The sequence below is a fragment of the Aspergillus pseudonomiae genome, assembly GCF_009193645.1.
Source record: "Aspergillus pseudonomiae strain CBS 119388 unplaced genomic scaffold BDV37scaffold_41, whole genome shotgun sequence".
Lineage (NCBI taxonomy): Eukaryota > Fungi > Ascomycota > Eurotiomycetes > Eurotiales > Aspergillaceae > Aspergillus > Aspergillus pseudonomiae.
Genome location: NW_022476033.1, coordinates 181,936 through 208,549, shown reverse-complemented (window position 1 = coordinate 208,549; position 26,614 = coordinate 181,936). Strand labels below are relative to the sequence as shown.

The 26,614-nt window shown below is 49.5% G+C and overlaps 11 protein-coding genes across 11 annotated transcripts; 3 read left to right on the top strand and 8 right to left on the bottom strand.

Moving 5' to 3' along the window:
* Positions 1-1,084: 1,084 nt before the first annotated feature.
* BDV37DRAFT_250729 (uncharacterized protein) lies at positions 1,085-2,131 on the bottom strand. Its single transcript, XM_032082207.1, has 2 exons — positions 1,295-2,131; positions 1,085-1,245 (listed from the first exon to the last, which is right to left on the bottom strand). Exon 1 carries the CDS (start codon positions 1,706-1,708, stop codon positions 1,337-1,339), a length of 372 nt encoding a protein of 123 aa, XP_031940635.1. The 5' UTR covers positions 1,709-2,131; the 3' UTR covers positions 1,085-1,245; positions 1,295-1,336.
* A 605-nt stretch (positions 2,132-2,736) lies between these two features.
* BDV37DRAFT_146098 (sugar porter family MFS transporter) lies at positions 2,737-5,126 on the bottom strand. Its single transcript, XM_032078897.1, has 4 exons — positions 4,608-5,126; positions 4,308-4,548; positions 3,538-4,218; positions 2,737-3,462 (listed from the first exon to the last, which is right to left on the bottom strand). Exons 1-4 carry the CDS (start codon positions 4,775-4,777, stop codon positions 2,881-2,883), a joined length of 1,674 nt encoding a protein of 557 aa, XP_031940634.1. The 5' UTR covers positions 4,778-5,126; the 3' UTR covers positions 2,737-2,880.
* On the top strand, positions 4,772-6,674 carry BDV37DRAFT_294724 (PrpF protein). The gene is made up of 2 exons (XM_032089696.1): positions 4,772-5,641; positions 5,730-6,674. Exons 1-2 carry the CDS (start codon positions 5,261-5,263, stop codon positions 6,573-6,575), a joined length of 1,227 nt encoding a protein of 408 aa, XP_031940633.1. The 5' UTR covers positions 4,772-5,260; the 3' UTR covers positions 6,576-6,674.
* A 479-nt stretch (positions 6,675-7,153) lies between these two features.
* On the bottom strand, positions 7,154-8,714 carry BDV37DRAFT_146046 (putative mannosylphosphate transferase (Mnn4)). Its single transcript, XM_032078896.1, has 3 exons — positions 7,943-8,714; positions 7,447-7,874; positions 7,154-7,397 (listed from the first exon to the last, which is right to left on the bottom strand). The coding sequence occupies exons 1-3, from the start codon at positions 8,309-8,311 to the stop codon at positions 7,313-7,315; spliced, it is 882 nt and encodes a 293-aa protein (XP_031940632.1). The 5' UTR covers positions 8,312-8,714; the 3' UTR covers positions 7,154-7,312.
* A 1,711-nt stretch (positions 8,715-10,425) lies between these two features.
* Positions 10,426-11,031, top strand: BDV37DRAFT_145958 (uncharacterized protein). Its single transcript, XM_032078895.1, has one exon. The coding sequence runs from the start codon at positions 10,599-10,601 to the stop codon at positions 10,926-10,928; it is 330 nt and encodes a 109-aa protein (XP_031940631.1). The 5' UTR covers positions 10,426-10,598; the 3' UTR covers positions 10,929-11,031.
* Positions 11,032-11,134: 103 nt separating this feature from the next.
* Positions 11,135-13,637, bottom strand: hsp88 (Hsp70 chaperone Hsp88; the record flags this gene model as incomplete). The annotated part of the gene is made up of 5 exons (XM_032084844.1): positions 11,135-11,431; positions 11,500-11,811; positions 11,867-13,298; positions 13,402-13,433; positions 13,563-13,637. The coding sequence occupies 5 exons, from the start codon at positions 13,635-13,637 to the stop codon at positions 11,135-11,137; spliced, it is 2,148 nt and encodes a 715-aa protein (XP_031940630.1).
* A 1,148-nt stretch (positions 13,638-14,785) lies between these two features.
* On the bottom strand, positions 14,786-17,130 carry chsD (chitin synthase D; the record flags this gene model as incomplete). Its single annotated transcript, XM_032084843.1, has 2 exons — positions 14,786-16,928; positions 16,994-17,130. The coding sequence occupies 2 exons, from the start codon at positions 17,128-17,130 to the stop codon at positions 14,786-14,788; spliced, it is 2,280 nt and encodes a 759-aa protein (XP_031940629.1).
* Positions 17,131-18,010: 880 nt separating this feature from the next.
* On the bottom strand, positions 18,011-21,188 carry BDV37DRAFT_272240 (uncharacterized protein; the record flags this gene model as incomplete). The annotated part of the gene is made up of 4 exons (XM_032084842.1): positions 18,011-19,302; positions 19,362-20,174; positions 20,228-20,702; positions 20,760-21,188. 4 exons carry the CDS (start codon positions 21,186-21,188, stop codon positions 18,011-18,013), a joined length of 3,009 nt encoding a protein of 1,002 aa, XP_031940628.1.
* Positions 21,189-21,758: 570 nt separating this feature from the next.
* Positions 21,759-23,394, bottom strand: BDV37DRAFT_283914 (S-adenosyl-L-methionine-dependent methyltransferase; the record flags this gene model as incomplete). Its single annotated transcript, XM_032087394.1, has 9 exons — positions 21,759-21,789; positions 21,841-22,007; positions 22,070-22,322; positions 22,389-22,526; positions 22,588-22,625; positions 22,687-22,709; positions 23,069-23,154; positions 23,210-23,250; positions 23,308-23,394. 9 exons carry the CDS (start codon positions 23,392-23,394, stop codon positions 21,759-21,761), a joined length of 864 nt encoding a protein of 287 aa, XP_031940627.1.
* Positions 23,395-24,604: 1,210 nt separating this feature from the next.
* On the bottom strand, positions 24,605-25,390 carry BDV37DRAFT_283913 (uncharacterized protein; the record flags this gene model as incomplete). Its single annotated transcript, XM_032087393.1, has 1 exon — positions 24,605-25,390. The coding sequence occupies one exon, from the start codon at positions 25,388-25,390 to the stop codon at positions 24,605-24,607; it is 786 nt and encodes a 261-aa protein (XP_031940626.1).
* A 547-nt stretch (positions 25,391-25,937) lies between these two features.
* Positions 25,938-26,613, top strand: BDV37DRAFT_145883 (DASH complex subunit DAD1). The gene is made up of 3 exons (XM_032078892.1): positions 25,938-26,135; positions 26,213-26,275; positions 26,333-26,613. Exons 1-3 carry the CDS (start codon positions 26,046-26,048, stop codon positions 26,504-26,506), a joined length of 327 nt encoding a protein of 108 aa, XP_031940625.1. The 5' UTR covers positions 25,938-26,045; the 3' UTR covers positions 26,507-26,613.
* Position 26,614: the final 1 nt, after the last annotated feature.

Below are 26,614 nucleotides of genomic sequence, written 5' to 3'. Positions count from 1 at the left end.
TATTGGCTAATACCAGGTCACCATTCAATGGCCTCACGCCACCGATGGCGTGGACCCAAAGACCTGAACCCTACACGATACACTTTGTTCATCTCCTTCAGTGCATATCTTGGTTGAGACCACCAGGTACTCGGGAGGGGACACCGCATAGATACTCTGGAAATTGAGGGGACCAGTCACCGTGGAGTATCGCCAGAAGCATATACTATGTATAGTATATGACGCCACATTTTATCCAAAAGGGGAAGTCTAGTCAAAGACCTAAGATGGGTCGCGGGACCAGAAACACGGTCACCGCCACTCGATCCCCACTGCTGCGCCCCCTGATAAGAGGACACAGAAACAGAGAATCTTTTGTTATCCGGCGGCAATACATTCTACATGCCCCAGTAGGAGACGAATACTAGTCCATGACAGACAATGGCCTGCACATAAAACAAATATCGTCAGCATCGGTAGGGCATCGAATCATCCCTCATGGTCCATCCCTCTATCCAGGAAAGCCCTGTCCGAATCCGTTAAACCCAAACAACATATCTTGAAACGATACAACCCCACTACGATGCCGATGGTCGGATGGAGCCCCCAGAGGGGTCCCCAACCCAACAGACCACGGCTCTTCCGCCCATGACGCAGTTGCAATTAGAGGGGACCACGTATCTGAGATGGCCCATCCTACGGAGTATAATTCCCCTCCGTGGTAAAGGACTCGATGATCATGTCCATATCGAGCTCCGCGGTGTTGGGGCTGGCTGAAGAAGACGGAACCTATTTCGACAGCGTAGCTACGGCTGATGCCAGCGTTGTGTCATGTGTTGACGGTGTCTGTACTGCGCACACTGTCAAAAGACCTCCGAGAGTACTATAACCCCTCTTAAAAGAACCTATGCGCGGATAACAACGGTCTTGGCACGTCCGACGACCCAATTTGCCTCTTGGTTCTCGTTACACGGACAACAGGTCCGTAGACTGGCATGCGCCTGACTGACAAGTCCCAAAAAAAAAAGAAAGAAAGAAACATACAACAGGAGGGATTCGCTGGTGGTCACCCACCCAACTACTAACCTCCCGGCGTGTGGCTTAAGTACGGCTGAGCGGACGGGAAGCCCTGTTCTCCACACCCTATGGTCGTATGTGCTGATTTTATCTAAGTAGTGAACTATATAGTGCAAGGTAAGTAGGTGCGATCGTGTCATAGCGGGCTCAGGTATAGCTATGAAAGGTGATATCCAGGCGATATCAGACCTAGGGCCTCAGTATAAAGTCCTTTCGGCCTATTTGGGAATGGACTTACCTGCACACCCGTTCGTACAGATAGATTGTATATGCTGTAAAGTTAAGCGAACCTTCCAAGAGTTGCTGCTGTTCCTCCTTGCGCTGGGCGGCAATCCGCACGAGAATCATAGCAGCCACATACGTGGCGTAGGATCAGATAGGGTCGCGACAGATGGGGAAGGTCTCGCCATAGTTGTGGAGTACTCGAAGCAGGTCCGGTCCGAATTGATCGAGATGGATGGGGCCGTACTGTGGAGATGACGTCCCTCAGCAAAGGGGCGGTGAAGGTGAAGCACCAGCACGTTGCACAGTACAACGCTAACAGAGGGCGTAGGGTAGAAGTGTCCCTCGGCGATCGCCTAATGTTGGAGGTTGCGGGAGTTGCCGAGCCACTGCTGAAGATCGAAATATAATTTAGCCAAATTGGCAACATTTCCCCGACGCACGTTTTGGGGTTTTTCTCCGAGAACACCTTGAAGACCCATTTAGAATCACAGACGCTTTGCGGATCTCTGTGAGTGTAGTGTATCTCACGGTGGGATTGCCGGGGTACGCCAACGGTGTCCAATGCTCTTGCTCCTTATCATTTTGACACCGATCGAAAATGTCAACGGAAAATCCGTGTCCACATCTTGGAGACTCGGCGGCTGTTCTTGATACAGCGATTAAGTTCTTTCAATGAGAAATGCGCCAGAAGCCTCTCCGTCGGACCTCCAATTCCTCATCGGATGATCAGCGCATGTTGCTTAGTGAAGGCGCGTCAATGTGCATCTCCAGTCGATGACCATTTGAAAAGCAGAGTAGTTGTATAAAAGCCAGGTTGCGATTCGTTCTTCATCCATTGCAAACAGCGACCCAGCCATCACAAGTAGGGGTTGTATAGTGGCTATTTCCTATCCAAGGCACCACCGAGCAGTCCCTTTACTCGCCTCCTGTAGCGCCAACCCACCGTGTACACATCTTTTCGGGTCTCGACGGAGTCACGGCTTCCCATGGCAGAACATGCAGGTGCGGGGCAAGGCTTCGACAACAGTTGCCGAAGGAACCTTCCTTGTCTCCGTCATGATGTCTCTATTTCGTAGCCGCAAGTAGAAACTAAGTCTCCGTTGCTGTCACGGATGAGGAGTTGCCGCGGGATATCATGTGATATACTATGACTTGATGGTGGGCATTAAACTTTCACCATACTATATGAATGATGGGGGTAGATAACCTGATTCTAACACTTGTTAATTGATTGGCCATATAAGCCACAGGTCCGAGTCTTCACTATCGGGGTTTACGGAGCAAGGAGACCCGAGACTCCGGAGAAGGGTGACCAGTGTGAATGGAAGCATGCCGAGATAACAGCGTCTACATAATTATGATATTGAGTTCTCAGGGAGCGTTTAGTACAAGAGAACGACTCTGTAGAACTCATCCGCTAGTTGTTGTACATATAGAACTCAAGTCACTGCTATTGTCATATTCCCGGGTCGTGGCCAGTGTAAAACTACGCGCCTAACATACCACACTCATCGTCAAGACATACTCAAGAGACATCCAAGCCCACATGGCAATCCCCCAAAACTGCGAATGAGAACAGAAGGTGGTCAAGAACGAGGCTCAGTCTGGCAGGGTGTTAAGCCAATACTTCTCTAGAGTATCCGTCCTCTCAACCTCCTTGACTCCGGCCCCCTTGACATCTTCAACTTTCCCAGTCTCAGCCTTTTCAGCATCCACAGAACAAGGAATAGCATGAGTCCTGTGAGGTAACTCAGGTTTCTGTCTTCCCCAAAAGGTTCGATGCTGAAAGACATTGTCCACCTCTTCGAGTTTCAATCCCTTCGTTTCCGGCACCATTAACCCTACAAACGGGATCGCAAGGGTCAGGCAACTGGCAAAGAAGAAATATGTTCCGTATTTGATATTTCGAATCATATAAGGGACACTGCGGGCAATGACGAAGTTCAGAAGCCAGTGGGTAGCCGCACAGATGGCCACACAACGACTCCGCACGCGCAACGGGTAGATTTCGGAGCAAATGATCCATGGTACGCCAGCCCAGCTAAAACAGAAGCCGACAGCGTAAACAAAAATAAACACGGCGGTAGCATATGACCCGGCACTGATGTGCCCGTCAGCGTCGGCGTGGTGGGTGGTAGCGTGAAGCTTAACGAAGGCCCCAATAAACCACATGCAAAATGCCTTTGTTATAGATCGTCAGAAACCAAATGTAGTCCACGAATGCACCATTAGGATCGGTCAAGACAGCAGACTTACCATCAGAGCAGTCCCGTAAATCAACATGCGCGTCCGCCCAAAGCGGTCGACAATCCAATACATGGCGATACAAACAGCGACCAATCGGACTACTCCATAGAGTCCCGTCGAAATCAGGGCAGTCTTACTACCAGTCAGACCGATTGATCGGAATATTCGAGGAGAGTAATGGTTGATCGCGTTGGAGCCAGCCATTTGAAAGAAAACCATAATCATGAAACCCAGAAAGAGCCTGTCTCTGATACCCGGGTGCGTTAGCTCTTTAATCTCGACCCAGAGTCCCTTTCCGGGGTTATTCGCCCTCTCGTCCTCCAGCTGGGCAATGATATCATTGAGTTCCGACTCCACAGAGGGATGAGTTTCGGGGAGCCCCCGCAGGTACGAAAGGGATTGCCTGGCGAGACTCTGTCCCCGAACCCTTGCAATCCATCTCGGGGATTCGGGAAGGAAAAGCAGACCAATAGTCAGAAGACCTCCGGGAACAAATTGAATAGCGAATGGCGTCAGCCATTGGGAGGTCGACGGTGCCATAGTTTGATCGACAGCGTAGTTAATCCAGAACCCGATGCACATTCCCACCTGGACGCCAATCTCGAATATACCGACAAGACGCCCCCGAATTTGAGGTGGTGAACACTCGGCTGTGTACAAGGGAACAAGCATACTTGCGGCGCCGACAGCCTGCATTCCACAGTCAGTCTAGCCGACTCATACGTGCTTTGTTTAGCTGTCGGCTGTCTACTGTCCAGGACAAGCCGTGAAAAACTTACGAGACCACAAACGAATCTTCCCACAAACATCACAGCCTCCCTTCTCAAAGATGCAACCTGCATAGCTGTTCCGACGCAGAAGGTCAGGCCCGCCAGCGCGAGAGCAAGCTTACGTCCAAACCGGTCACTCAGCGGGGCGGAGATGAGAGATCCGAAGAAGCAGCCCGCTTGTAGGAGCGATACAATATTGGCTGCAAAGGCATCCTCGGCAGACTTGGAAGCGTGCTCCAACCCGAAGTCCCTGTAGATTGTTAGGGTTACCAGCACCCGTGTAGTGATGTCTGTTTGGAGCCTGCTGACTTCTTAAAGGAGTGCAACTCAATCGATGTGCCGATAAATGCCATGTCATATCCAAATAGGAACGCCCCCATTGAGGTGACGATAGCTAGGAAATACACTCGTATAGTAAGCACCTTCCCAGCATTTCCCGAACCAGGACCGCCAGGCCGTCTGTCGAGCAAATTGCGCATGATCCTAGTTGGTATTTGTTTCAGTTGGAGTAGTCGTTCTCAATCCATCACAAGGAAGTGATTGAGTAGAAGAGGCACGGAGGGGCTTCTTCTCTAAGTGCAACACAAATGACACGCTCAGCTAGGAACGTTATTGGCTATCTAGGTGTGACGTTGAAGGTAATCACACGGGAAGTTATCTCCCGCGGGCCAGATCTTCCCGCGGAGCAAGGATTTCCATGTATACAATGTATAGGGTCTTTCCGGGCGGTATCGCCGTGCGACATCATTGCCAAGAGGGTGGACCGAGAAGCATATGCTAATTTACGGCACAATATAACAGCTTCATAAAAAAAGCTGTCCCACTTACAACAGTAGGTAAGTCTTTGTCCTTTTCAGTTCGAAAACGCCAGATGCACCAGGCCTTCACTGGCAGTGAACTGGCCACAAATACTCAACTGAAATAGCTCCCTGTGTTAGGTGGTAGGAACTGAGCCCGATTTGATGCCGGGAATTTCCAAACACGTCGTCTCACACGCCTCGAATTCAGCGCGAACGGGTATTCCGGCGGTCTGGATGAGGGCGGGTACTTCGAAAGGGCTGTTCATTCATGAGCATGACCTCCCTTCGTCCAAAGACCTTTGGGCACCAATTCTTCTCTCTGCTCTGGGTTCGGCGGAAGCCGACAAGAGACAGCTCAATGGAGTCGGAGGCGCGGCATCAACCACTTCTAAGGTGGCGGTAATTCGCAAGTCTAAAATACCCGGGTTCGACGTCGACTATACCTTTGTCCAGGTTGCCCCGGATCAGGCTCAGGTTGACATGACAGGGAATTGTGGCAACATGGCGTCTGGGGTAGGGCCGTTTGCTCTGGACGAAGAGCTCGTGAGACCAACCATACAGGGACAAAGAGCAGTAAGATTGCATTCCACGTCATTTGGTTCACGTTCTGACACCATTGTTAAACTGGCAGATAGACATCAGAGTGTTTAACAACAACACTCAGCAAATCCTGGTCGAAACCGTCCACGTCACCCCGGACGGCAAGTTTTGCGAAGACGGCGACTACAGGATAGATGGGGTTCGAGGCACAGCGAGTCCGATTCAAATGACTTTCATCAAGCCAGGTGGTAGCATTACGGGAAGACTGTTTCCCAGCGGAGCCAAGCAGGAAATGCTCACCATGAACTCAGCCCACACACCGACACGGTTTATCGTTCGAGTCAGTCTAGTAGATGCTGCGAACCCCTTCGTATTAGTTGACTCGAGTACCATGCCCGCCGCTTATCTTGGCTCAGAGCCCACATCTCCCCTCTCGCTCGCAATCATCGAGGAGATCCGCGTTGCCGGGGCCGTGCGGTTTGGTCTCGCCCGAGACACTGCTACAGCGGGGCGGGTTAGAGGCACCCCTAAAATCGTCCTTCTGTATCCAGGTGGACGCAAGGTGGACACAGAAGGCCGCGTTGACGAGGTTGATATTGAAGTACTACCCTTCAGCCTGGGTCAACCTCATCCCAGCCTTCAGTTGACGGGAGCTGTCTGTCTCGGCACCGCGCTCAGCATACCGGGAACGGTGGCAAGGGATCTTCGGCGCCAAGAAGCCGCACATGCCCACCAGAATGTCTCTTCAGAACAGCAAATCATAATGATTGACCCAAGAATGAGCACTGTCAAGTGGCTGCTCAAACATCCCAATGGACTCATGGACGTGGAGGCGAGGCTGGAAACGCACGAGAACGGAGAGACATCCGTGGAGAGCGTCAGCGTGTTTCGCACCGCACGACGATTGTTTGAGGGAAAGGTGTTTTATCGCCTGTAATCACAGGTCGTGGGGATGATTAGATGAATCCCCGATGAACTTCTTGCAAGCCAGCTGTATCGAGCGTTGTCTGGTGAAGATAAACCATGAAGCTGTGTGTTCACGTGGAGATAACTCAGCTGGCGGCCTCAGGCCAGGTATGCCCCCTCCCCTGACGATCGACAACCGCGATCAACCAAACTTAATTGCCGATCATCATGTCCGAATACCCCATCGGTTTTCCTTGTCCCCTCACAAGGTCACTGTGGGCACCTGCTCATCGTCATCAAATGATCATTAGCATGGAAAAAAAGCTTTGGCTACTTTTCTCCAGAGTATCCAAGTTGGTTTCGTTTTATTTCGTTCAATTTTTAATTTTTTTTTTTTTTTTTTTTTTTTTTTTTTTTTTTTTTTTTTTTTTTTTTTTTTTTTTCTATTGACTTTAGTAACACCATTTGGTCCCGAGTCCAGGGTTCTCTGTTACACAAGGCGCATTATCGGACGCAAAGCTGATTCAGTAGCCGGAATGTCACATAAATATATAAGCCAAACCTACACCAACGCATGCAAAATAGGGTCCAACGAACACAAAAAAAGAGTCTCTCCGTACGCCGCCCAATGAAGATACCAGTTCCTAGAAACTCCGAAGCTACATCAAAGATCACGATGTATATATATCGGGATATATATGAGGGTATATGACCGCATCCAATGTCCGGGTAGGTCATCCGGTTGGCTGCGTGAATGGCGCATTCACGCTACTCGTACTGTTTATCGTCGTCGATGGCATCTGCCACTTGATCATCGGGGATCCATTCCTCCGATTCGGGAATCCACGTATGGCTGCATGCGATTAGCACTATCTAAATGATGAGGAAGCTAGAAAACTCACTTATGGAAATGCATGCTGGTCAAGGCAGTCTTCCCGTATTCCTCGATCAGAATCGCATCGTACTCAAAGGGTACTTTGGCCGCAACCCCTTCGAAGGTGGTCTTCCGGAGGGGATAGATATCCTCCGTCCTGTACTGGTGCTCGTGTTTATCTATCCATAGGTTCGGCTTCTCCGGGTTCATTTTACTCAACCCGGTGATATCGATATAGAGCCCCGTTTGCATGTCTATCCATCGCGCATCGATGATGTTCAATCCCATACCATTCTCGCGTTGACGAGCCCAGGGGTTAATGTCGAGGAGGTAGGTCCGTTGTTCGTCGGGATGTTTGGTCGAGTATCGGACGACCGTCTGGTTATAGCGGTCGGCAAGCTGACGCAAAGTGGTATCCGGTACTTGAGTATCCATATCCCAGTCCCAGGGCATGACCTAGAAAAAGAAAGCAAGCGCATCCAGTTAGTGATACCCCGCAAACGCATACCCAGTACGAGAAATACCTTGCCGTTCCACCACCATCCCAGCAACGTCCCATGTGCGATCCACGTCTCTAATCCATTTTCGTCGAAGAAATTCAAATAGGCGCGCACCATATGGGTCATTGTCTGCGGCCGTTCCTCGTCGGCCACGGGTTCGGTAAAGTAGCGGGAATCATAGTGGCCGAGAATATCATCGTGGCCTGGTTCATGGAAATACTTGAACTCCTCGGATTTGTTTAAGCCGTACTTGTCCCACAAGGGGTCCGGGTCGTCGTGATTGACGACCTTGCCGTAATGCTGCTCCGCGCTGCTCGTCGACAAACCAGAGGACGCCTCGGTCCGCGCTGACCAGATCGCACCGGTGAGAGCCAATAGGCCCCAAAGGTGCATTTCGAGAACTGGTGGAAGAAGGGAGGAAGGAGGGTGATCGGGTAGCGAGCAGATCGATCACGCCTCGGTGCGCATAGTGACCGGGAGAACTAGCGATCACCCGTCGGTTGATGAGTTGAGTAAATACGTGTATATAGAGCAACAGTAAGAAGGAAGTCGATTGTGGACCAGCAGTTTTTGCGCACGAGGGATCCGGGGAGGGAGCCAATATTATATTCCTAAAAGAGTAGTATCCCTGTCAAGTACCGTCGATCAGGAACCGAAACAGGGAGAAACGATGCAAAGCTAAACCTTGGGGGGAAAACTCTAAGAGAGCTTAAGAATGTAAAGAGAAGTGATAAAATAACGAGAGAAAGAAAACAATCAAAATCTTTCCAAGAAGCAGACTCAAGAAAATTGCCCAGTACAAGACCACGCACCGGAAGGGAGAGGAACCTTGGGTATCCTTACCATCCGACTAATCCGTCGCAAAAGCCGAAAAAAAAAATTAAAATAAAAAAATTAAAATAAAATACAATGACATAAAAATGGCAAAATTAGCGGGAACCAGTTCACTGCAGCTTCAGTTCTTTAAAGCGGGGCGAAAGGTAATTGGGTTCACGCAAAAGTCCCCACTGTGGCAGGAGAAATTCATTGCCAGCGAGAAAAGACCCTGGGGGGACCCTGAAAGGGTAGAAATTCCTGCGCATCATCCGTAAGGGATTTTTGGCCTCCCTTCCAAGTTTCCACGGCACTGGGGAGTCACAATTCAGAGATATGGCATATCGATGAAATAAGTCCTTACATAGGTATTCGCAGAGATGATACTACTTCCTTAGTACTGACAGTACTAAGGAAGTATCGGTACGGGACTTCCCCAAGTGCCGCCACCTCGCGTGCCAATTTGCCCGCTTTAGGGATGCTCCACTACGAACCTCCGTCCAGTGAGGGAGTAGCAGGGCATGCCTGAGTGCCCTGAGTACTCCAAATGTAATCCATACTACTCGACGATGGGGAACTTTATGCCCCTAGAGAAATAAAATTAAACAAAAAAAAAAAAGAAGGTGACATTCACGTACTCCATTCATATACAATCAATCAATCTCAATCATCCATTCGTCATCACGGACTGCCATGGTGTTTCATCGTGAGCAACCTGACAGTTGACACCTCTCAAACTCTCAAAACTGTGTCGTATTCGTAAGAGCCAGAACCAGCCCTACGTCGGGTGTAATACAGTCGCTCCTGTTCCGGTACCAGTGGCTGGTTTAGGGCGCCAGACTAGACGCTTTAGTCGAGCATATATACCACGACGGTCGACGCCATCACACTAAATTCATCAGCGCTTGGATCCCCTGTCTGCATTATACCATTGTTATGCACAAAAGCATCCGGATCCATCATTAAGTAATGCCGTATCTCATGCATCGGCCACTACCGGCCTTCCGTTTTGGGTCTCAACTAGAGCCCAAGGACTAACCTGAGGCACATGAGTGCTCAACGCCCCTGAAATGCCCACGCATTCATGCACAGGATTCAACTAGACCACAAGAATAAGTCAAGATTGTCCAATCGTACCAAACGATGCATTTCTACGATCGTCGAATATCCCCATCATGACAACCCCCCTTTTTTTCTCTCTGGCAACCTGCCAAGCAGCCCGGGTCCCACTTAAAAGTCGTTGTGACCTTCGCCTCCGACTCCTGGCCGAGTTGGAATCCAGTGTTCTTGGCAAAGCGAATAGCTGCATGCGCCCCAGCGACCTGTCTCGACTCGAATGGGTGCTGCCTAATGTCATTCATCTTGGCGAAGGAATGCTCTTTTCACCGGTCTTTGGGATCCTGAATATGTAGCCGTCAGCGTTGGGGAGAGCTGGAACACATGATTGGGAATGGGGTCGGTCACCTGATCACTCCGTTTCCCCAAACGATCAATACTGATCCTACGTATCGATCTCGGTAGACGTTAGTTGAGTTATATTATATGAATGAAGCTGCTTGATTGGATTGTATGTTGTTTATATAACGGGCAGATTGCCTGTTCGCATGTTATAGAGCTTCGAATGAATCCAATTGGCGAAAACGATACGTTTCTAGAAATGGCGTGCAAACTTATTTATATTAAGTACGGCAAGCCCCTGTGGATGATTCAGCGACTACATCCATACGGATTCTATCCCTAAATAATCAATATTGAGGACTACGATTCTGAACGTAGTCCTCCCACACGGCCGACGAGGCGAAGGGTGCCTATGATCTACGGGGCAGCACCACCCTTCATCCGAAAAGTACGAGTATTGGAATGACACATGGCAGAGCCGGAAAGGATGATTAGGCATTATTGTCCTTGGGGTCTTTTGTGTATTGGCAATCATTTACTTTTGCTGAGCCAAAGTCTATCCACACATGTCATATCTATGTTCTGGTTCCGTCTCGCGTGCCTCGGTGCGCCCTTCCATGGGAACGGTCCCCAGCGGATGAAAGCGAATATGCCAACAGTGGACTCGGGAGTCGAGAGAATTCCCGGCGATCAATCAGCGGTCGGGCACGACCTCACCTATATCCTCGCAGAGGACCCAGGCGAAACAGAAACGCCATCGGCGACACACGAAAACCAAAAGAAATCTCGTTCTACATGAATTTTGCCAGGTCATGTCGACAATCGAAAAGAAAGAAAGAAAAACGGGTGGGGCATCGTAATGATAAATAAAACAACAATCGAGCGCACAACATCATTGAATTTGGTTCATAGGTATTGGCATCAGTCTGCATATGCGACAGCTGTGTTCAATGATAATAGAATATTAAGGATGAGGCAAGAGCCGATGCAACGGGAGCGAGGCGTTTACTGCTTGTCGCCCGCGGCGGGGGTTTCGTCCTGGGCAGGAGCATCCGTCATCACCGCTTCATTCCGCTCTTCAAAATTCATAGCAGCGGCCGCGGCCTTCTTGGCCTGCTCTTCAGCCGCGCGCTTGGCCTCTTCCTCCGCGCGCTTCTTGGCGAGCTCTTCAGCCAGAGCTTGCTGGCGCTCATCCTCAAGAGTCTCCTCGAATGGCTGCACCAGCTTCTTGATCTCCTGGAGCTTGCCAGCATAAACGTCGAGAGTAGTGTCAGCACCGCCCTCATCATCGTACAGCCAGTTCTACACGATCAAAGTTAGCACGGGCACACAGATATGGCGACCTAGCCAGGAAAGGAGTATGAACTTACCTCGAGCTCATCCAGCTTGTCGTCGAAGGCCTGCTTCTTCGCCTCATCTTCCAGGAATCTGGCGTAGCGACCATATTTCCTGTCACGCATATCATAGATCGTAGTTTCAAGCTCGTTCTTCTTCTCGTCGGTCTCGGCGATAGTTTTATCATGCAGATACATGGCCTTCTCGCCCTCGATCCAGGCCTCCTTGACGGACGGCTCAATGGCAGGGGTGCCGGCGGAGATGGGCAGGTCGCCCTTGCGAACCTGCTTCTTGACCTTGCGGGTCTTCTTGGGCTGCTCGTCACCCTTGGCATCGGTATCCATGGCCTAGTCACATGTTAGCACAACAGGGTGCACGTATTAAAATGAGAATCCAACTTACATCACCATCCTCCTCGACGGGCTCCTCGACTTCCATGTCCTCGACATAGTAGCCGGACTCGACGTTGAGGATACCGTGCAAGTTCAGGCGGGCCTTGAGCTTGCAAATCATGAAGTCATCGTTGGCATCGGCCTTGACGCCCTTGACGGAGAAACGGCCCACCCAAGGGTTGGTCTTTCCGGGAAGCTCTTCGGGGTTGGCGTAACGAGCTTCGAGGTCGAAAGGCTGCTTGCGGTAGAAAGTGAGAATCTTGGTCGAGGGCATGACATTGCCGCGGCCGAAGACGGTCAGGCTAGTGTCCTCGTCGGGGATATCGGCAGACTGCTCCCAGGTGAACTCGATGGGGTAGTTGACGATGTCGTGCACGGAGAAGTCACGGACACGGAAAACGGGAGAGAGAATGGCACAGGCGAAGGCGCAACCGCGAGCGATGGCCTCATCTTGGTTCAGGGTGAAGGAAAGGGTCTTGCCGAAGAACTTGGAAACGGCCTCCTTGATGGCAGGGACACGAGTGCAGCCACCAACCATCTCAATGCTGTCAATATCCTCGGGCTTGAGCTTGGCCTCGGCAAGGGCCTGCTCGATGGGAACAAGGACGCGCTCCAGGAGAGGCTGAACCATGGTCTCCAGCTCCTCACGCTTGACAATGGCGCGAACGTCGACGTCCTCCATGAGAGACTCGATGCTCATGGGGGCCGCAGGGTTCGCCGAAAGGACCTTCTTCATCTTCTCAGCGGCGGCGAGGGTACGAGCCCAAGCCTTGGCGTTCTTACGGACATCGATCTTGAACTTCTCCTTGAACTCGTTGGCGAAATGCTCGGTGAGAGCAAGATCGAAGTTACGACCACCGAAGTGGCGGTCGCAGGCGGTGGCCTTGACGTTCAGTTCACCCTTGCGGAACTCAACAATCGAAGCGGTGTAGTCGCTGTGGCCGATGTCAACGAACATGACGCGGCGAGGCTTCTCCTCGGGGCCGGGCAGATCGAGCTTAGTGATACCGTATCCGAGAGCGGTGGCGGTGGTGTCGTTGATCAGTCTGAGCACCTTCAGACCAGCAATCTCACCAGCGTCAAGCATGGCCCGGCGCTGAATATCGGTGAACCAGGCGGGAACGCTGATGGTGACATCGGAGACGGGGATTTGCAGTTCGTTGGCAGTGATATCTCTGATCTTGGTCAGGTACATGGCGACCAACTGAGTGGCCGAGAACTTCTGCTTCTGCTGACGGAAGTTGACCTCGACACCGGCCTGGCCGTTCACATCGCAGAGGGTAGCAGTGTTGAAGCTCTGCTCGATCTGAACATCGGGATCGCTGAATGAGCGGCCAATCAGGCGCTTGAGGTTTGCAACAGTGTTCTTCAGGTTGGAGGTCTCTCGTGTCTTAGCAGCCTCACCGAGGTATCTGCACTTGTTGTCGAAGGAGACGAGGGAGCTGAGCATCATACACAGTCAGTATGGCTAGATGGAGAGACCCACGCCTTTCAGCTCATTGTTGGCCAAGGCGGGGCGGAATATTAACAGAAGGGTGGACATACGGAGTAGATCTGTTGGAAACTTCGTTGGTAATCTAGATTGAGTCGCATCGATGGTTAGTCTTTGCATTTCAAGATGGTTAAAGCAAAGGGTGTTGTTTAAGACGGGGAAAAAAAAAAAAAAGAAGAAGCAGCGCTGGAGGTGGGGAAGGCATGATACGCACAATGTCGATACCCTTGTTACGGGCGACACCAATCTTGGTGCTCTGGGCACCGAAGTCGATTCCGACTACACTCATGGTGAAAAAGGAGATAGATGTGATCGGGGAAGGTAGGGTGGGAGGGAAGAAAAAGTGATGGAGGAGAAGGAGGAGGTGTAATGGATAGGAAGTGGTATCACAAAAGATAGGATGAAAAGATTTGGGGGAGCGAAGAAAGAGGGCTGGAGGGGGAGAATTTGCACGTTGAAAAGCGCCACTATCGGGCGGTGATGCAAAGTGTGGCTCAGGTAAGAAAATCGAAAAAAATTGTTGGAAAAAAAAAAAAATTCTAAAAAATCCAGACGTGGGCTTCTCTCGCTGGTCACTGAAGATCCACTATCAACTTTGTACTGCGCAGTTCCATACGATCAGATCAAAACCGGATTTAAAGGGAGAAAAGACGAGGGAAGGAAGAGATGATAATGGATCTATATATAGGACAAACCCGTGCCATTCCAGCTTTCTATTCCGAGTGATCTGGCTACAACCTCCTCCCTTTTCCCAAGTCGTATACCACCACTTCCCTTTGGGCTCCGATGGCGCTGACCTTTGGAACCTTCGAGCGCTTACCACTCGATTCTTCCCCCGCTGACCGCCTGCGGTGGGCTGGGGCAATATGCTTCACCGCCCTCCGCGGGGTTTGCTGCTTCCTGGTCTTCCGCTTGCTGGCTCTTATCGATAATCCACCCCTCAGAGATTTTAGGCCCTGGGGTACGCCATTGGGTGCCTGAGAGTCTTGGCCACCCCCGGGTTGGACTCACCGTCACGTAACAGTTACCTAATGTACCCCCAATGATTGGAGAATTAGGAGCCAATTTCTCCAAAAAAGGTACCGTTTGCTACTCATGTGCAGCGGTTGCACATGTGCCCGATGATTAATGACCTGTCTTAATCTCTCAATAGTAGTCACCGACTATCGGCAGCGAGCACAAAGGAGAACCGATGAGATAATGATATCCATTGTAGGCCGGCATAATCTAAGAGTATCCCTCGGGGAGGGAAAGAGGCCCCCAAAGAACAAGTTAAGAATAGATCAAAAGAAGAACCGCTCTCTTCCTCGCTAATTAATAGACATCGTAAACTCGTCGCGCCCTCCCACCTCCCACCGGTATCCAACGTGAGAAAATTGCATGCTATGATAGTATTCATGGAAAATGGACCTTCCCAGCGACTCTTTCCTTGTGATGTCACACCATGTACTCAGGGCTCCTTGACTGTGACGCTGGCCTCGGTGTCTTTTGTAGGCGTCGACCCCGAGAGGGTCGAAGACTGCGATGGTTCCCCGTCATGACACCTAGCTCAACTGACTGTTGAGCAGATGTCGGCTGCAGCGCTCCTTGTGGCTGCATGGGCGGCATACAGTGAACGGTATTATCTCTCTGGAAGGAGGTAAACTCAGGGGCACCTCGAGGTTGCTCCGATGCAACATGTGTCTCGAATCCTTCAGACTGTAGCATCGCTGGCCTTGGTGTATACATATCGCCATTGTCGGGGCCTGTTGCGAGCTGTTCAAGAGTACTCGCAAGTTCTTGTACTTGGAGAGCCATTGACCGCTTCGCTCGATCCTCTTCGTTCATCAAGCTCTCTACATCCAAGGGTAACGATATAGAGTTGCTGCTAGAGTCCGTGACCACAGTGTCGGAAGAGCAATTCGGATGTAAGCCGATTCGGGGAACATCCAGGGGTGAGGTCATCAGACTAGCGAGTGGTACCATCGCCTCGTCATGATTGGCAGGGTGGCTGTTGCGAGGCCCTGGCAATCCAGAAAGACGGCGATCGATTTGTTCCGAAGCTCGATTGGAACACCCCTTTTTGTCGGCTTTGGATCGAAAAGTATCAACCATGACATTGAGCTCATCACCCTGTGCCCGAGCCTGCTCAACAGCCTCTTCGGGCGAGGTATGCTCATCGGCTTTCGCAGCGTCAGCTCGCGGCCCTCCCCAGGTTCGCTGTCCCGCAGTGAGAATCCCGTACACCATGTATAGCCAATTGAAGAATGGGTTGACAACGAACATCAGCGGATAGAGCCAGGCCTTGTATCGCTTCAGTCGGATCCCGAAATAGAACATGAGTACGTAATTCAGCCCCAGCGATATTGCGATGAATCCAATAGGGAGATCTGCCACCCGACTGGAGGTTGTCATGAGGGCAATCACTTGGACGAAGAAGAGGAGCGCAGTTGTGCGGATAGTGTTTTGCATGAGGCGAACCAAACACAGGAAGGGATACCGTCTCCATAGCCGGATGTCTGTCAACATGCACGCCTCGTTTGTAATGTAGCCAAGGAACCATCGGCGACGTTGCTTCAAGAGAGTGCGGAAGGTCTGGGCCGCCGCCGTTTTGCAGAACGCACTGGTGCACATTTGGATCTGATATCGCTCCTTCGCTCCGATCATAAAGAGATGTGTGAGCCACCGATCTTCTCCCAAGTGGCATTTGGCATAGTCAAATAGATCTTCGCATTGTTCCGCTTTGTCTGCAAAATAATGCCTTGCCATCTTTCGAAAGGCGGAAAATCGCAGTATCGTCAATGCGCCAGGCAGACAGGTCACAGCGCCGCAGCCCGATTCCACCGAACGCTCGAAAAGCTGACCATGAATGTATTCCAGGTCTTGCAACACCGTGATGAGACTATTCTTTTCTGTAGTTGATGTGATAATCCCGGTCATGGCTAACATGTTATGCTTGCTTCCCGGTTTCAGCTCCATTTCATACATAAAGTTCTGCAGACACAGTCGATCCAGGATGCAATCGGAATCGATGAATAACATAAAAAGATCGTCATGTTTGGTGTTGTACTCTTCATATACTTGACTAATCAATTTGAATGTTAACTTTTGACAATATCGCTTGCCACCATGCTTGAAGCGAGACACGGTGATTCGGGCGCCCCTATACGTCACATCAATACTCTGCGGATAGGTATCCAGGCAAATCGGTATCCCAAGATGGTGGATCACTCGAAGGTAAGGCTCATCAATAATGACCCCGTCATACGATAAGAATACATGAATACAATTCGACGGGTAGTCACTGTCGACAACCGAATTGATCGCTTTTATCAGGACTGTAGGGTTCTCCTTATATACCGGCATAACAATCACAGTCTTCGGTGCTGTCCGTTCATCTAAGACTTCCTTTATCCTCTGAGTTCTTCCAATGGAAGTTGTGACCAGTCTATGAACGCAGAACAACCAGGGGATGGTGAGCAAGGCCGAGAATGTCCAAAATGCGAACCATTGGAGGAAGGACACGAACTCAGGAGAGAATTCCTGAGTGAGCTGAGGTGGTAAAGGGAGGGTGACAACCATAATGGGGAGGAAAACTCCTCTGTAGCGATCAGTATGCTTTGGTCACCGATAGTTCTTTGCACTGTTCTTCATGCCCCAACTTACCTCAGTGAGGTGAAAAGTATCATCATTGTCACAGCAAGGACCTTGATACTCCAATGCTCGGCTTTCTGGTACACCTTTACGAGGCAATATAAGAATGCCGCGAGAAAGAGAAGCCACTCCACAAAGGCTGCCAGCATTAACGGGCCAATGATCGATACGCAAACTATCTGTATGCCTATTAAATGTACTATTCGATTTTCTGGTCGAAAACAGCCTGACTCACATCTTTCACAGTCCATGGCTCGGGCAAGTCCGGATCAACGCTGCCCGCCATGGCACAACGGAGTCCTAGATAGACACGGTGTCGTTGGCTCACTGTTGCTAGACTACTGAATGCGAAGAATGCTCAGTTGCTGCTTATTAAATCCTGTACCAGATTGAAATCGGAGCCAGCGCATCGGTGTATAATGTCATAGGGGTGCGTTTATTGTGTAGATCGTCTCCCATCGAACAACGACATGGTCTTTGCGCGTAGCTACTTGCCGCCAAATCTTGGGCTGCAGTGGGACAGTTGGTCGTTCTCCCAGTATCCTTTTCTGGCAATCTCGTTTAAAGTCGAAAGTGACAAGCTGGCATTCTTCGTCGCATATGTGAGACCTCTGGCGGGAGATTGGGCTGGTTAGCGATACACTCTATCGGAATGATACCTGTATCCACCGGAACAATACGGGCTCTATGCACATCGGGGACATGAGACGAATAGAGAGGAACAATGGAAGAGAATGGTAATGGCTCAGGAGAGGAAGGCGCAGTTCTTTGTGAAGTGAATGTGTAGTAATACTGTAAGCCTGAGGCAGTAACACCCCATGACAACCACATCACACCCAGAAGAACCCCATTAATTCACGTTCGGCTGTACGAAATCAACGACGAATGCTAGAAAACTTTGACCCAGCGAATTGTTAGGCCTAAATCGAGGGAAAAAGGACAATAAAACTGAAGCATATACCTTCCGCCAACAATCCAGGAATCATATACTCAATATATTCAACCATCTGAAACAGTACCACGATCACATCAAGACAAATTAAGGCTAACACTAACAAAAGGCACAACGCTCGCCACCCCAATTAACCCATTATCAACCGGGTCGGGACCCGACCCCTCGAGCTGGGGTAATGAACCAGCCGAGTAAAGCTCACCCAACATGGTCCGAAGATAATTCCACATAGTCGACGGTACCTCTACAGTCAATTCATTCTCCCCGGAGACGAGGTAGGCACTGAGGTCAAGTTTCGGTGCCTGGAAATCGAAAGCTGGGAGTCTATGGCCATTCACATAGACACGGGCTGCGTTTGCGGTCTGCGGGAGGAATAGGTAGGCTCCATCTGCTGTTTTGCTTGTTGGGGGCCATGGTATGGTTGTGGTGTAGTAGCCAACCCCGGAGGCGTTGGCGATACTGGGGATTTCTTGCCAAGAGATGAGTGAGGTGAGTTCGTGGGTTGTGTTGTGCTTGACTGCGATTATTGTTGCGTCGGATAGATTGTCTGGGCGTTCCCAATGTTCGACTGTTAGGGTCCAGTTGGTGAGCTGGTATCCTGGGGCAGGATCCTTGGTCGTTAGTTGGGATATGGTCTTCCCGTTGGATAAGCTCAGAGTCTGGTCGGTTGAACCGGACGAGACGTGCAATTGGACATTGTTTGTTCGGTTGCCGTACTTGTAGCCAACGACTGAGGATGGTACCTGAGTAGCATATAGTGAAGTGTTGCTGGGCGTGCCGCTGAAGCCAATGATAGCCGTTTGGTTCGCAGCAAGACGAAGGGGCACTATAGTTCGGCCAGAATTTTCTTGGTACTCAAGCACGGGAGTTTGGCTCCCAGCCCAAGGATCGAGGACATATGGGCGCTTTGCCGTGGCAACACTTACACTACCAACAGTATCCACTGTATCACCCAAGACGAAAAGATAGTCGACGCCATCCGCGTCAGAGCGCCATGTAGAATACCACGTGCCACTAGTTTGCAGCTGTACCCGCGGCACAATCCCTAGCGATTTTAACTGTTTGGATGCTTGGCCAGAAGATACAATGTGGACGTTTTGCACTTCTTTCAAGGAAGATATCTCCTTCATGAGACTGTCTGTGTTTCCGTCCCCTGTGTAGAACGCATTTGGTAGCCCACCGGACAGGATCACAGGCAAACCATTACGAGCGAACCTCTTGATATGTCTCACTGCTTCGATTGTGAGGTTACCTGAACTGGGAATGATCATTGCACGGAATCCGGGGCCATTGGGGGCGAGTGTGCTGTTCTCAACACGAGCCTGTGGCAAAGCAAAGTTATCGGGCGAGAGATAAAGGTATGTGAAACCTACACGATGTCAGCATGAGACGCTCATTCACCATCCAGTATCAATATAGCTAACATACCTTCCTCAATCAGATCGGTCTCGTTATAAATCGTCCCGAACTGTGCATCAGTAGCCGAGTCCTTGTTATAGATAACTACATCGACTTTAGACTGTCCCTTCTGCTGCGTATACTGCAGTCGGGCCACATAATTCAACGCCTCCGAAAAGCCATGGTTCCAAGAAGGCTGTTTTTCAGAATATAATTCAGAGAAAAGATAGTAGAATGGTGTATTACCCGGCCACGTTGTACCGACATAGTTTCCGGAGAATGTCTGTCCGTGAAGGACGAACTGGTTGACACCTCCAGCAACAGCCCGACCAATCTCCCACAAAAGCGCTGTAACTGGATGCTGGTATGCCTTGTCGACGACTGCACCCATTTCATTGGAGATGACACGTTTGCCGGCGAGAGTTGCGGGTCCAACGAATTGACGATATCCATCGACGCTGTCACTGAATGCCAGACTTTCGCATTCCGGCGCATTCACATCTGGAACATTTGCTAGTACATCGATATTGAGGTTGTATCCCACTTGGGAAGAGTATTGGAGATTCATGCCATTCACCCATTGTGTCAACCCCTGCAAATATGCCCTGTACCCTTCCACTAACGCAGACCGATAGTCGTTGATATACCCACTCCCCTGATCGGGAGTATCTAGCAGACACTGGATAGTACCAGGGGCGGTCGATTGTATACCGATGTTGTTATTCTTGTAAATTATAAGTGGCAGATATTTCTTAATGTTGTAGCCATGCTTCTTCTGGAAGATGTTAGGAAGATCCGGCGTCCAGGACACATTTGACTTGATCTCCATGCTATCCTCCCAGCCTGCGCATAGTTAGCCTTACCTCTTCCTCGATTTCTAGGCATAATCAACTTACCATAATTACCGACTGCAACGAGCATCTGTTTGACCTCATCTTCAAGGATATACTCATCCCAGAATCGAGTAACAGTTTCCGCACCCCTCGCACTGAAATGGTCAACAGCATATGATCCACCGTTGAAGATTGTCCCCGACATGTTAGAAGTACTCGGTACATTTTGGTGTAACGTCCGGCGTTGGTAGAAGGCAAATAGCCTATATCCCTGGCCGCCTGTCTTAGGAAAACTCAGGTTCACCTCTCCCATGGACGTAACGTTCTGTGACCACTCTTGCAAGGTTGAATTCTTTAACACATACTGTACAGCGCCGGGCTGAACTTCACTGCCAGGAATCAAGCTATTTGTAGGATTCGAGATATTTCGACTCGATAACACTTGAGCTGAAACCAATGCTACCAGCTCTCCAGTGCCCCAGCCAGGGAGCTGTCCATGAAATGATCCATTCAGAGGAACGGCGATCGACGCTGTAGACTACGTACGCGCATGTTAGGACACATTATGATCATGTATTGTAACGGAAGTACCTACTAAGTCCCACTGGAGCCCTTCATCATCGGGACTCGCTGGTACGCCTTGTCCCTGATTCGGTCCCAAAGGGAAGTCCATCACCAAACCAGCATCTTTATGAGCCTGGAGGGCAGCTTTGAAGATCTTGACGAACGCGGGCGTCCCAAATCCATAGGTGACCCAATCCGCACCTGGGACAGTATTACCATAGTCATAATAGGGAAGAAACTCCACGCCTCCAGCACCATTTATACCGGCCTCCTTGATATTCTTTTGAACAATAGCCGGATCTACACTGGCATCTGGGAGCCAGTAACGAAAGCGAGGACGAACTCTAGCGGCGGGATTCTCGAATGTGCCGTAGTCGATCTTCGCTCCTACTTGGTCATCGGCTGCCAGTCCATACTGTGGGAGCAGCAGGGCTGCCAAACAAAGAAGGCGTGTTTGCATTGTTGAAGTTTTGAGCTACACCTTGATAGTGCTAAAGGGGAGAGAAAATCTCCCTTAATGAATATTTTTCATCATAGCCAAGCATTTGGGTTATGAATAGCCTAGAATGGGCCGGCAAACACAACACCGAGATGGTGATCGTCATGCTCGGAAAACCCGAGCGTTATCTACACTCCTTCTGCCTGGGGCCGGCGCAGTACAGCGTCATTCTGACCCCAGCTTTTCTCCACAATCCGGGCCTGAAGTGGGGTAAACGGATACCATTCTAGTCAAGAGAGTGATATTGTGGGGAAATCTGGAGTTCTGCAGCTTGCTAATTCTGAACCGGACTATCTGACACCGAGGTTGTGGACTTCTATTCCAGGTACTCTTCGTATTATTCGTATTCGACAGGAGTTGCATCTAGAATATTAGAAAGTGGCCAATATCAATAATAATCATGCGCTGCAAAGACCTCACAACACTTGAACCCGTGGAATCTTGACAAGGGATACACCGGTGCATCTTCGTTCTTTTGTTCCTTCAGCCTTTATTTTTTGTTTTTCTTCTATGGAGGCGATGATGGTGAAATCATTCTGGTTTCTGTCCATACACCACATTACTAAGGCTAGGGTCAGACGAAAATCACAAGTTGACAAGTCGCCGTACTTACAAATTATGCTGTGCCTGTAGTCGAGGGCTTCTAAGATCCTTCCTCACATCAGCCAGAAATTCCCGTAGCTCTTCCGGCTGCCAGCCCTTCATAGCTGTGAATATACGTAGCGACATGCCATCCAGCCCGTCATTGAATTGGTGGTAATTAAGAGCGCCTACAGTTTTCTGTTACAAAGAACTATTAGCAAAAAGTCTTTTACCGTTAAGGGAGACATCGTGATGCATACCAGTCTTTTGTCCTTTGGCCAGACACCCACCGGCACGGGCACTACCTTCTGCTGTACATTGGTAAATCCGATATCCTTGAACCACTGTTGTAATTTGGGGCCAGGAGAAGGTTCCAGTCCAACAGACCGTAGGACTTCAATTCTTTCAGTACACCACTTATCTAACGGACAGCCGGTCTTGAATTCCCCGTTAATCGTGTAGAATTGCATTTCGAAATCTTGGAACTCCACCCAGCCCCTTGGTTTAGTGAACCTATCGCCGCATCAGTGTCCGTATAGGCATGCGGACGGGTAACCAAAGAAAATGCGTATCTTGTACTTGAATGCTTGGCGTAATAGGTTCGGCCAATCCTTGATCGCTCCTGCAAAGTAGCGAGCGTGTATATAGTCAAATTCTGAGCGGTAAACCCAATCATTCTCTACATCATCCACTTCAAATCTCACATTAGGGGCGACTCTGTAAGTTATCCAGTCAGTTTAGATGCATCATCGTTATGGAATGGCACGATCTCACATACGAAGTAGGTTGTATGGGGCTAAGATTGTTGCCCAAAATCTACGCACAATCAGCTCAGAGGGGGCTCAGTCCTAATCTAGGCCAACCAAATCGATCTCACCTTTGCTGAAGGATATATATCCCCTAAACGAGTTTAGTTTAGCACAAAGCCATGAAAAGGATGGGATACTCAGAAACCAAGCATACCCATGTCTATAGTCTAAATCCCGGTGCCAGTTCCTAAATCCAGAATCTCTTCGACAGTAGCGCTAATCGGTGCAAGGTGGAGTTTGTTGTTGCAACTAAGAGTTAAAATATGGTGAAAAAGATCGAGACGGCCTTTCTCTTCCGATTTTATCTACGTAAGTAGTTGACCTGTTTTGCTTCTACACAGTGTGAAGCATCATCGTTCGGGAGATAGTACTCTACCGACATCTCAGCAATCTATGGTTAGATGATGCTAAGGTTGAACCCAGTAAACATTGGCTTCTTTGGCAACTCACTCTCATCTCTGTATGCGTGGTAACGACGGCCATGCTCAAATTTGTACGCGGAGACGCTCGAACTTAGACTTGTTGTGTAGCTCGAACTATTATGCCCAATATTTTAACATCAACTTGCCTAATCGTTGGCCTTGGACTAACCATTCCTCTTCATAAGATAGGTCTCCCACATCAGACGATACCTGTAGGTAAGGTTAAAGAACTGTACGACTTACAAAAGGGATCGAGCAGGTGCTCACATCATCTGCCTCTACGTATTCATGAAATGGTAATTGCGGGGAGGTGGAAGTAAGTTCTGTGGAATGCGAGTTGTCGTGGGTAGACATTTTCGCAAAATATAGCCTAGCTTCACAGCAAGAATTTAGAAGATACTAACAGAAGGGGCCAGCTTCATTCCCTAGTCATGGAAGGCGGATATGCTCTTTTATTTCCTGGCTCAATGCGTCCGTGGGAGACAGGACGTGCCGTCACCGAAAGGTACGTTGATCATGCACAAGGCCCAAAGTGTGCCCGCATCCCAGTCCTCCTAGTTCACTATAACAACATCGATAACAGACAATACCGGACCTTTTGCAATTAACTTGCTAAGGCTGTTGCTTGCGTAACATCCTGGTAGTGCCCACTGTTGCTTCTACACCTATAATCAGAGCTTCAGTTTTTCGAGGAAAGTTCAGTATAGTTAGCAATCGAGGCGTACTTTGGAACAAATCCCTGCAGAAACGGAGTATAGTGTAAGCGGTAAGGGTAAGGGCTTGCATCCTGATCTGTATACTCCGCCTAGTCACGTAACATCGTCGCTAAATCCTGTCAACCAGCCGAGAATCTAGAACACCACTTTTCAACACCGATTCATTGCTACACGCAATGTTGTATTCGTATAATAAATCTTGCTGCCTTGGGATGGACAATCTAGACGGCCGGTTACCATTTTCGCCCTGATGCACTCAACAATAGTCGTGTATCATAGTCAAGATCTTGGTTTCCATCCTTTCCCCCCTGCTCTGTCTGAGCGCATTGTGATATTCAAGCGCGAAACAAAACTTTCCAATGCAGCGAAGAGAGAGCTCTCCAAGTCATGGCGTAAATCATGCAATCAAGGCAGAGCGTCGCCCCGCTTCCCTTAATTAACGTGGGTCTTCGCGTGCATAAGTATCGCTTTACTTTCTCGATTCAACGAAGCACCAAGCGATCCTCGTAAGAATGGATGCTTACCTGGGCAGGGGCTTCTGAGGGGGTGAATGACGAAAACACATATGGATAATGTTCATCACGGCGGCCATGATTTTCATTTGACATTGTCGTATCTCGAAGTAGAGTACTATGGTAGTAGAGAACAGGAGCCGCCGCGTAGATAAACGTTTTCTGAAAGCAGCTTAGCTCACATAATGTGAGAGATACATCCCCAACACAGTCAAACAGGTTCTACATGGTGGACGTTGATAACAGCGAACCAAGGCCTCATACCACGAAAGAGACATGAATACCCTATACGCTAGTCTCTCGAATAGTAACCCATTTAATGATCTCATATCCCTCTCAGAGTAAACCCCCTCCGCCTCGATGGGATGTACTTGCTAGCGATTCAGCAAGACCGTCAAGCTCCTCGCAAAGCGCGTCGTGATCGTCACACTTTTGAGCAGTATCGTAGTCGATCAAAATAGCCCTCGAGTCGGTCATCAAGAAATTAAATCGATTCGTGTCACCATGGCGGATCCCCAGAGCATGCAACCGCGACAACGTATCCCAGCAAGCCTCGAGATCATCTAACACTGCATGTCGAGCATTGAAAATTCGTTCCATCAAGAACCCGATTACGCGACCATCTTCGACCAGGTGACCCAAAAATCGTGGGCCAATGTTGTGGCCCTTTATCCACTCGTATGCTGTTGTCTCGCTTTCCATGTATCGAATCTCCCAGTGGAAGCGAGCAAATTTGACGACGACAACGGTGTCAAGTCCCGGACATCGAGCCTCGTAGATGCCAGTCCGAAGCCTCTTTCCCACTTTAATATCTGAATAGTCGACCGAGTACTCATGCCATTGGTTTTTGACACCCGGAAATATGTTCCGGACAGCGCGTGCAAAATATGGCTTCCCGGTGCTCTTGTCTTTGGCAATCAGCCCATCATTCCAGTCTCCAGGTGGAAACTCTGGCAGTAGAGATCTTAGAGATGGGCCGAAAGCCATATCAGCGGTTGAGAAAATGTTCCCCTCAATGGTAAGATATTTAATACTTCCATGGACTGAAAGTCGGAAGAAACTAAGATCAGTTTCATCGATTTCTGCCTGGAGAAGCTGTGCATTTCCAATGGAGAGGGCCATCGCGCTCGATGTATACAAAGCGAGCGTTGAAACCAGGACAGGTAGAGAAATCCGTTCGTGGCCTTGCACCAAGGGCCTACCATACAGCATAAGAAGATGGCAGTCTACTTTTTAACACCTGTCCAGGGGTTACCTTTGTCCCTCGCCTACAAGGTCTATGTTACACCAGATCAGGGCGCCAGACTTGGTACCCGATAGTTTCAGTCTGTAAGCTGCATAGCATACTAGCAAGGAGAGAATTTAAGAAGTTAATAATAGGTAATCCTTGAGCGCCGCAGCCGCGCTTCAAGGCGCACACAAGGCACCACTCATAATAAGTATACACTCCATGTGAGTTATGCTAGATCTAGTATGGACTACTAGGTGCTGTCACGTAAATTGATGATGAGAACTGAAAAGGCGGAGGGCAGAGCGGTCACTGAATCAGCGGCAGAAAGGACGCGCATTGTTTGCACCATGCCCAATCAGGCCAGTCCCACAATCATTCATGCGCCACATGATGGTTGGCGATTCGTGAGTTAATGACCTGCGTTGGAAGTGCGAATAATTCTGAGTCAACATAACTGAGAGGATCTGCAGTCAATTCTTCATCCCCGTACTTTTATATTGATCCCTACACCCGTAAACTATCACAAATTTGTCCACCACAACGAGAATGTCCATGACACCTGGTTCGAAATCCAGATCGTCCACCCCCACGGTGTTCGAACAGCAGCGGGAGGAACTGGTGAGAGAAATCGCCGTAGTAAGTTATACAATCTCAGACAGCTCACAGCGCTTTGAGCATCGAAAGAGCATACCTGAATTGACCGATCTGCGCAGGGAATGGAACAAGTTCTGCAAAATATCAACCGGTTGAACCGAAATCTAGAAAGTATTGTTGCGGTAAGTTGTATCTTTCGACTCCCATATACATACAACTGGCTAAGCTCAACTGTATAGGTGGGTAATGAGTTTAGCTCCGTCGAAGCTCTCTGGTCTCAATTTGAGAACTTTATGGGACGACCGGAGGAGAAGGCAGAAGGTGGTGTGAAGGAGAAAGAGGAGCCTCATGAAGACCAGAGCGAGCTGCATGAACACGATATCTCTGATGAGAGGAGCGAAATCGACGGTTAAGATATGAGACATGATCCAGAATATGTTCGGTGCATGGCTTGGTGTATTGGAGTTCAAATTCAGGCGTGTGTATTATTTACTCTCTAATTCTAGATGATATATTATCAA

Coding starts and splice junctions, on each gene's coding strand:
- BDV37DRAFT_146098 (XM_032078897.1), bottom strand. CDS start 4,777: ATGCGCAATTTGCTCGACAGACGGCCTGGCGGTCCTGGTTCGGGAAAT. Junction 4,549..4,607: donor GAGTTGCACTCCTTTAAGAA/GTCAGCAGGCTC, acceptor AACAATCTACAG/GGACTTCGGGTTGGAGCACG. Junction 3,463..3,537: donor TTTACGGGACTGCTCTGATG/GTAAGTCTGCTG, acceptor TCTATAACAAAG/GCATTTTGCATGTGGTTTAT.
- BDV37DRAFT_294724 (XM_032089696.1), top strand. CDS start 5,261: ATGCCGGGAATTTCCAAACACGTCGTCTCACACGCCTCGAATTCAGCG. Junction 5,642..5,729: donor TTGCTCTGGACGAAGAGCTC/GTGAGACCAACC, acceptor TTAAACTGGCAG/ATAGACATCAGAGTGTTTAA.
- BDV37DRAFT_145958 (XM_032078895.1), top strand. CDS start 10,599: ATGGCAGAGCCGGAAAGGATGATTAGGCATTATTGTCCTTGGGGTCTT.
- BDV37DRAFT_146046 (XM_032078896.1), bottom strand. CDS start 8,311: ATGCACCTTTGGGGCCTATTGGCTCTCACCGGTGCGATCTGGTCAGCG. Junction 7,875..7,942: donor GATGGTGGTGGAACGGCAAG/GTATTTCTCGTA, acceptor TTCTTTTTCTAG/GTCATGCCCTGGGACTGGGA. Junction 7,398..7,446: donor ACCAGCATGCATTTCCATAA/GTGAGTTTTCTA, acceptor AATCGCATGCAG/CCATACGTGGATTCCCGAAT.
- BDV37DRAFT_250729 (XM_032082207.1), bottom strand. CDS start 1,708: ATGTTGCCAATTTGGCTAAATTATATTTCGATCTTCAGCAGTGGCTCG.
- BDV37DRAFT_145883 (XM_032078892.1), top strand. CDS start 26,046: ATGTCCATGACACCTGGTTCGAAATCCAGATCGTCCACCCCCACGGTG. Junction 26,136..26,212: donor TGGTGAGAGAAATCGCCGTA/GTAAGTTATACA, acceptor CGATCTGCGCAG/GGAATGGAACAAGTTCTGCA. Junction 26,276..26,332: donor ATCTAGAAAGTATTGTTGCG/GTAAGTTGTATC, acceptor TCAACTGTATAG/GTGGGTAATGAGTTTAGCTC.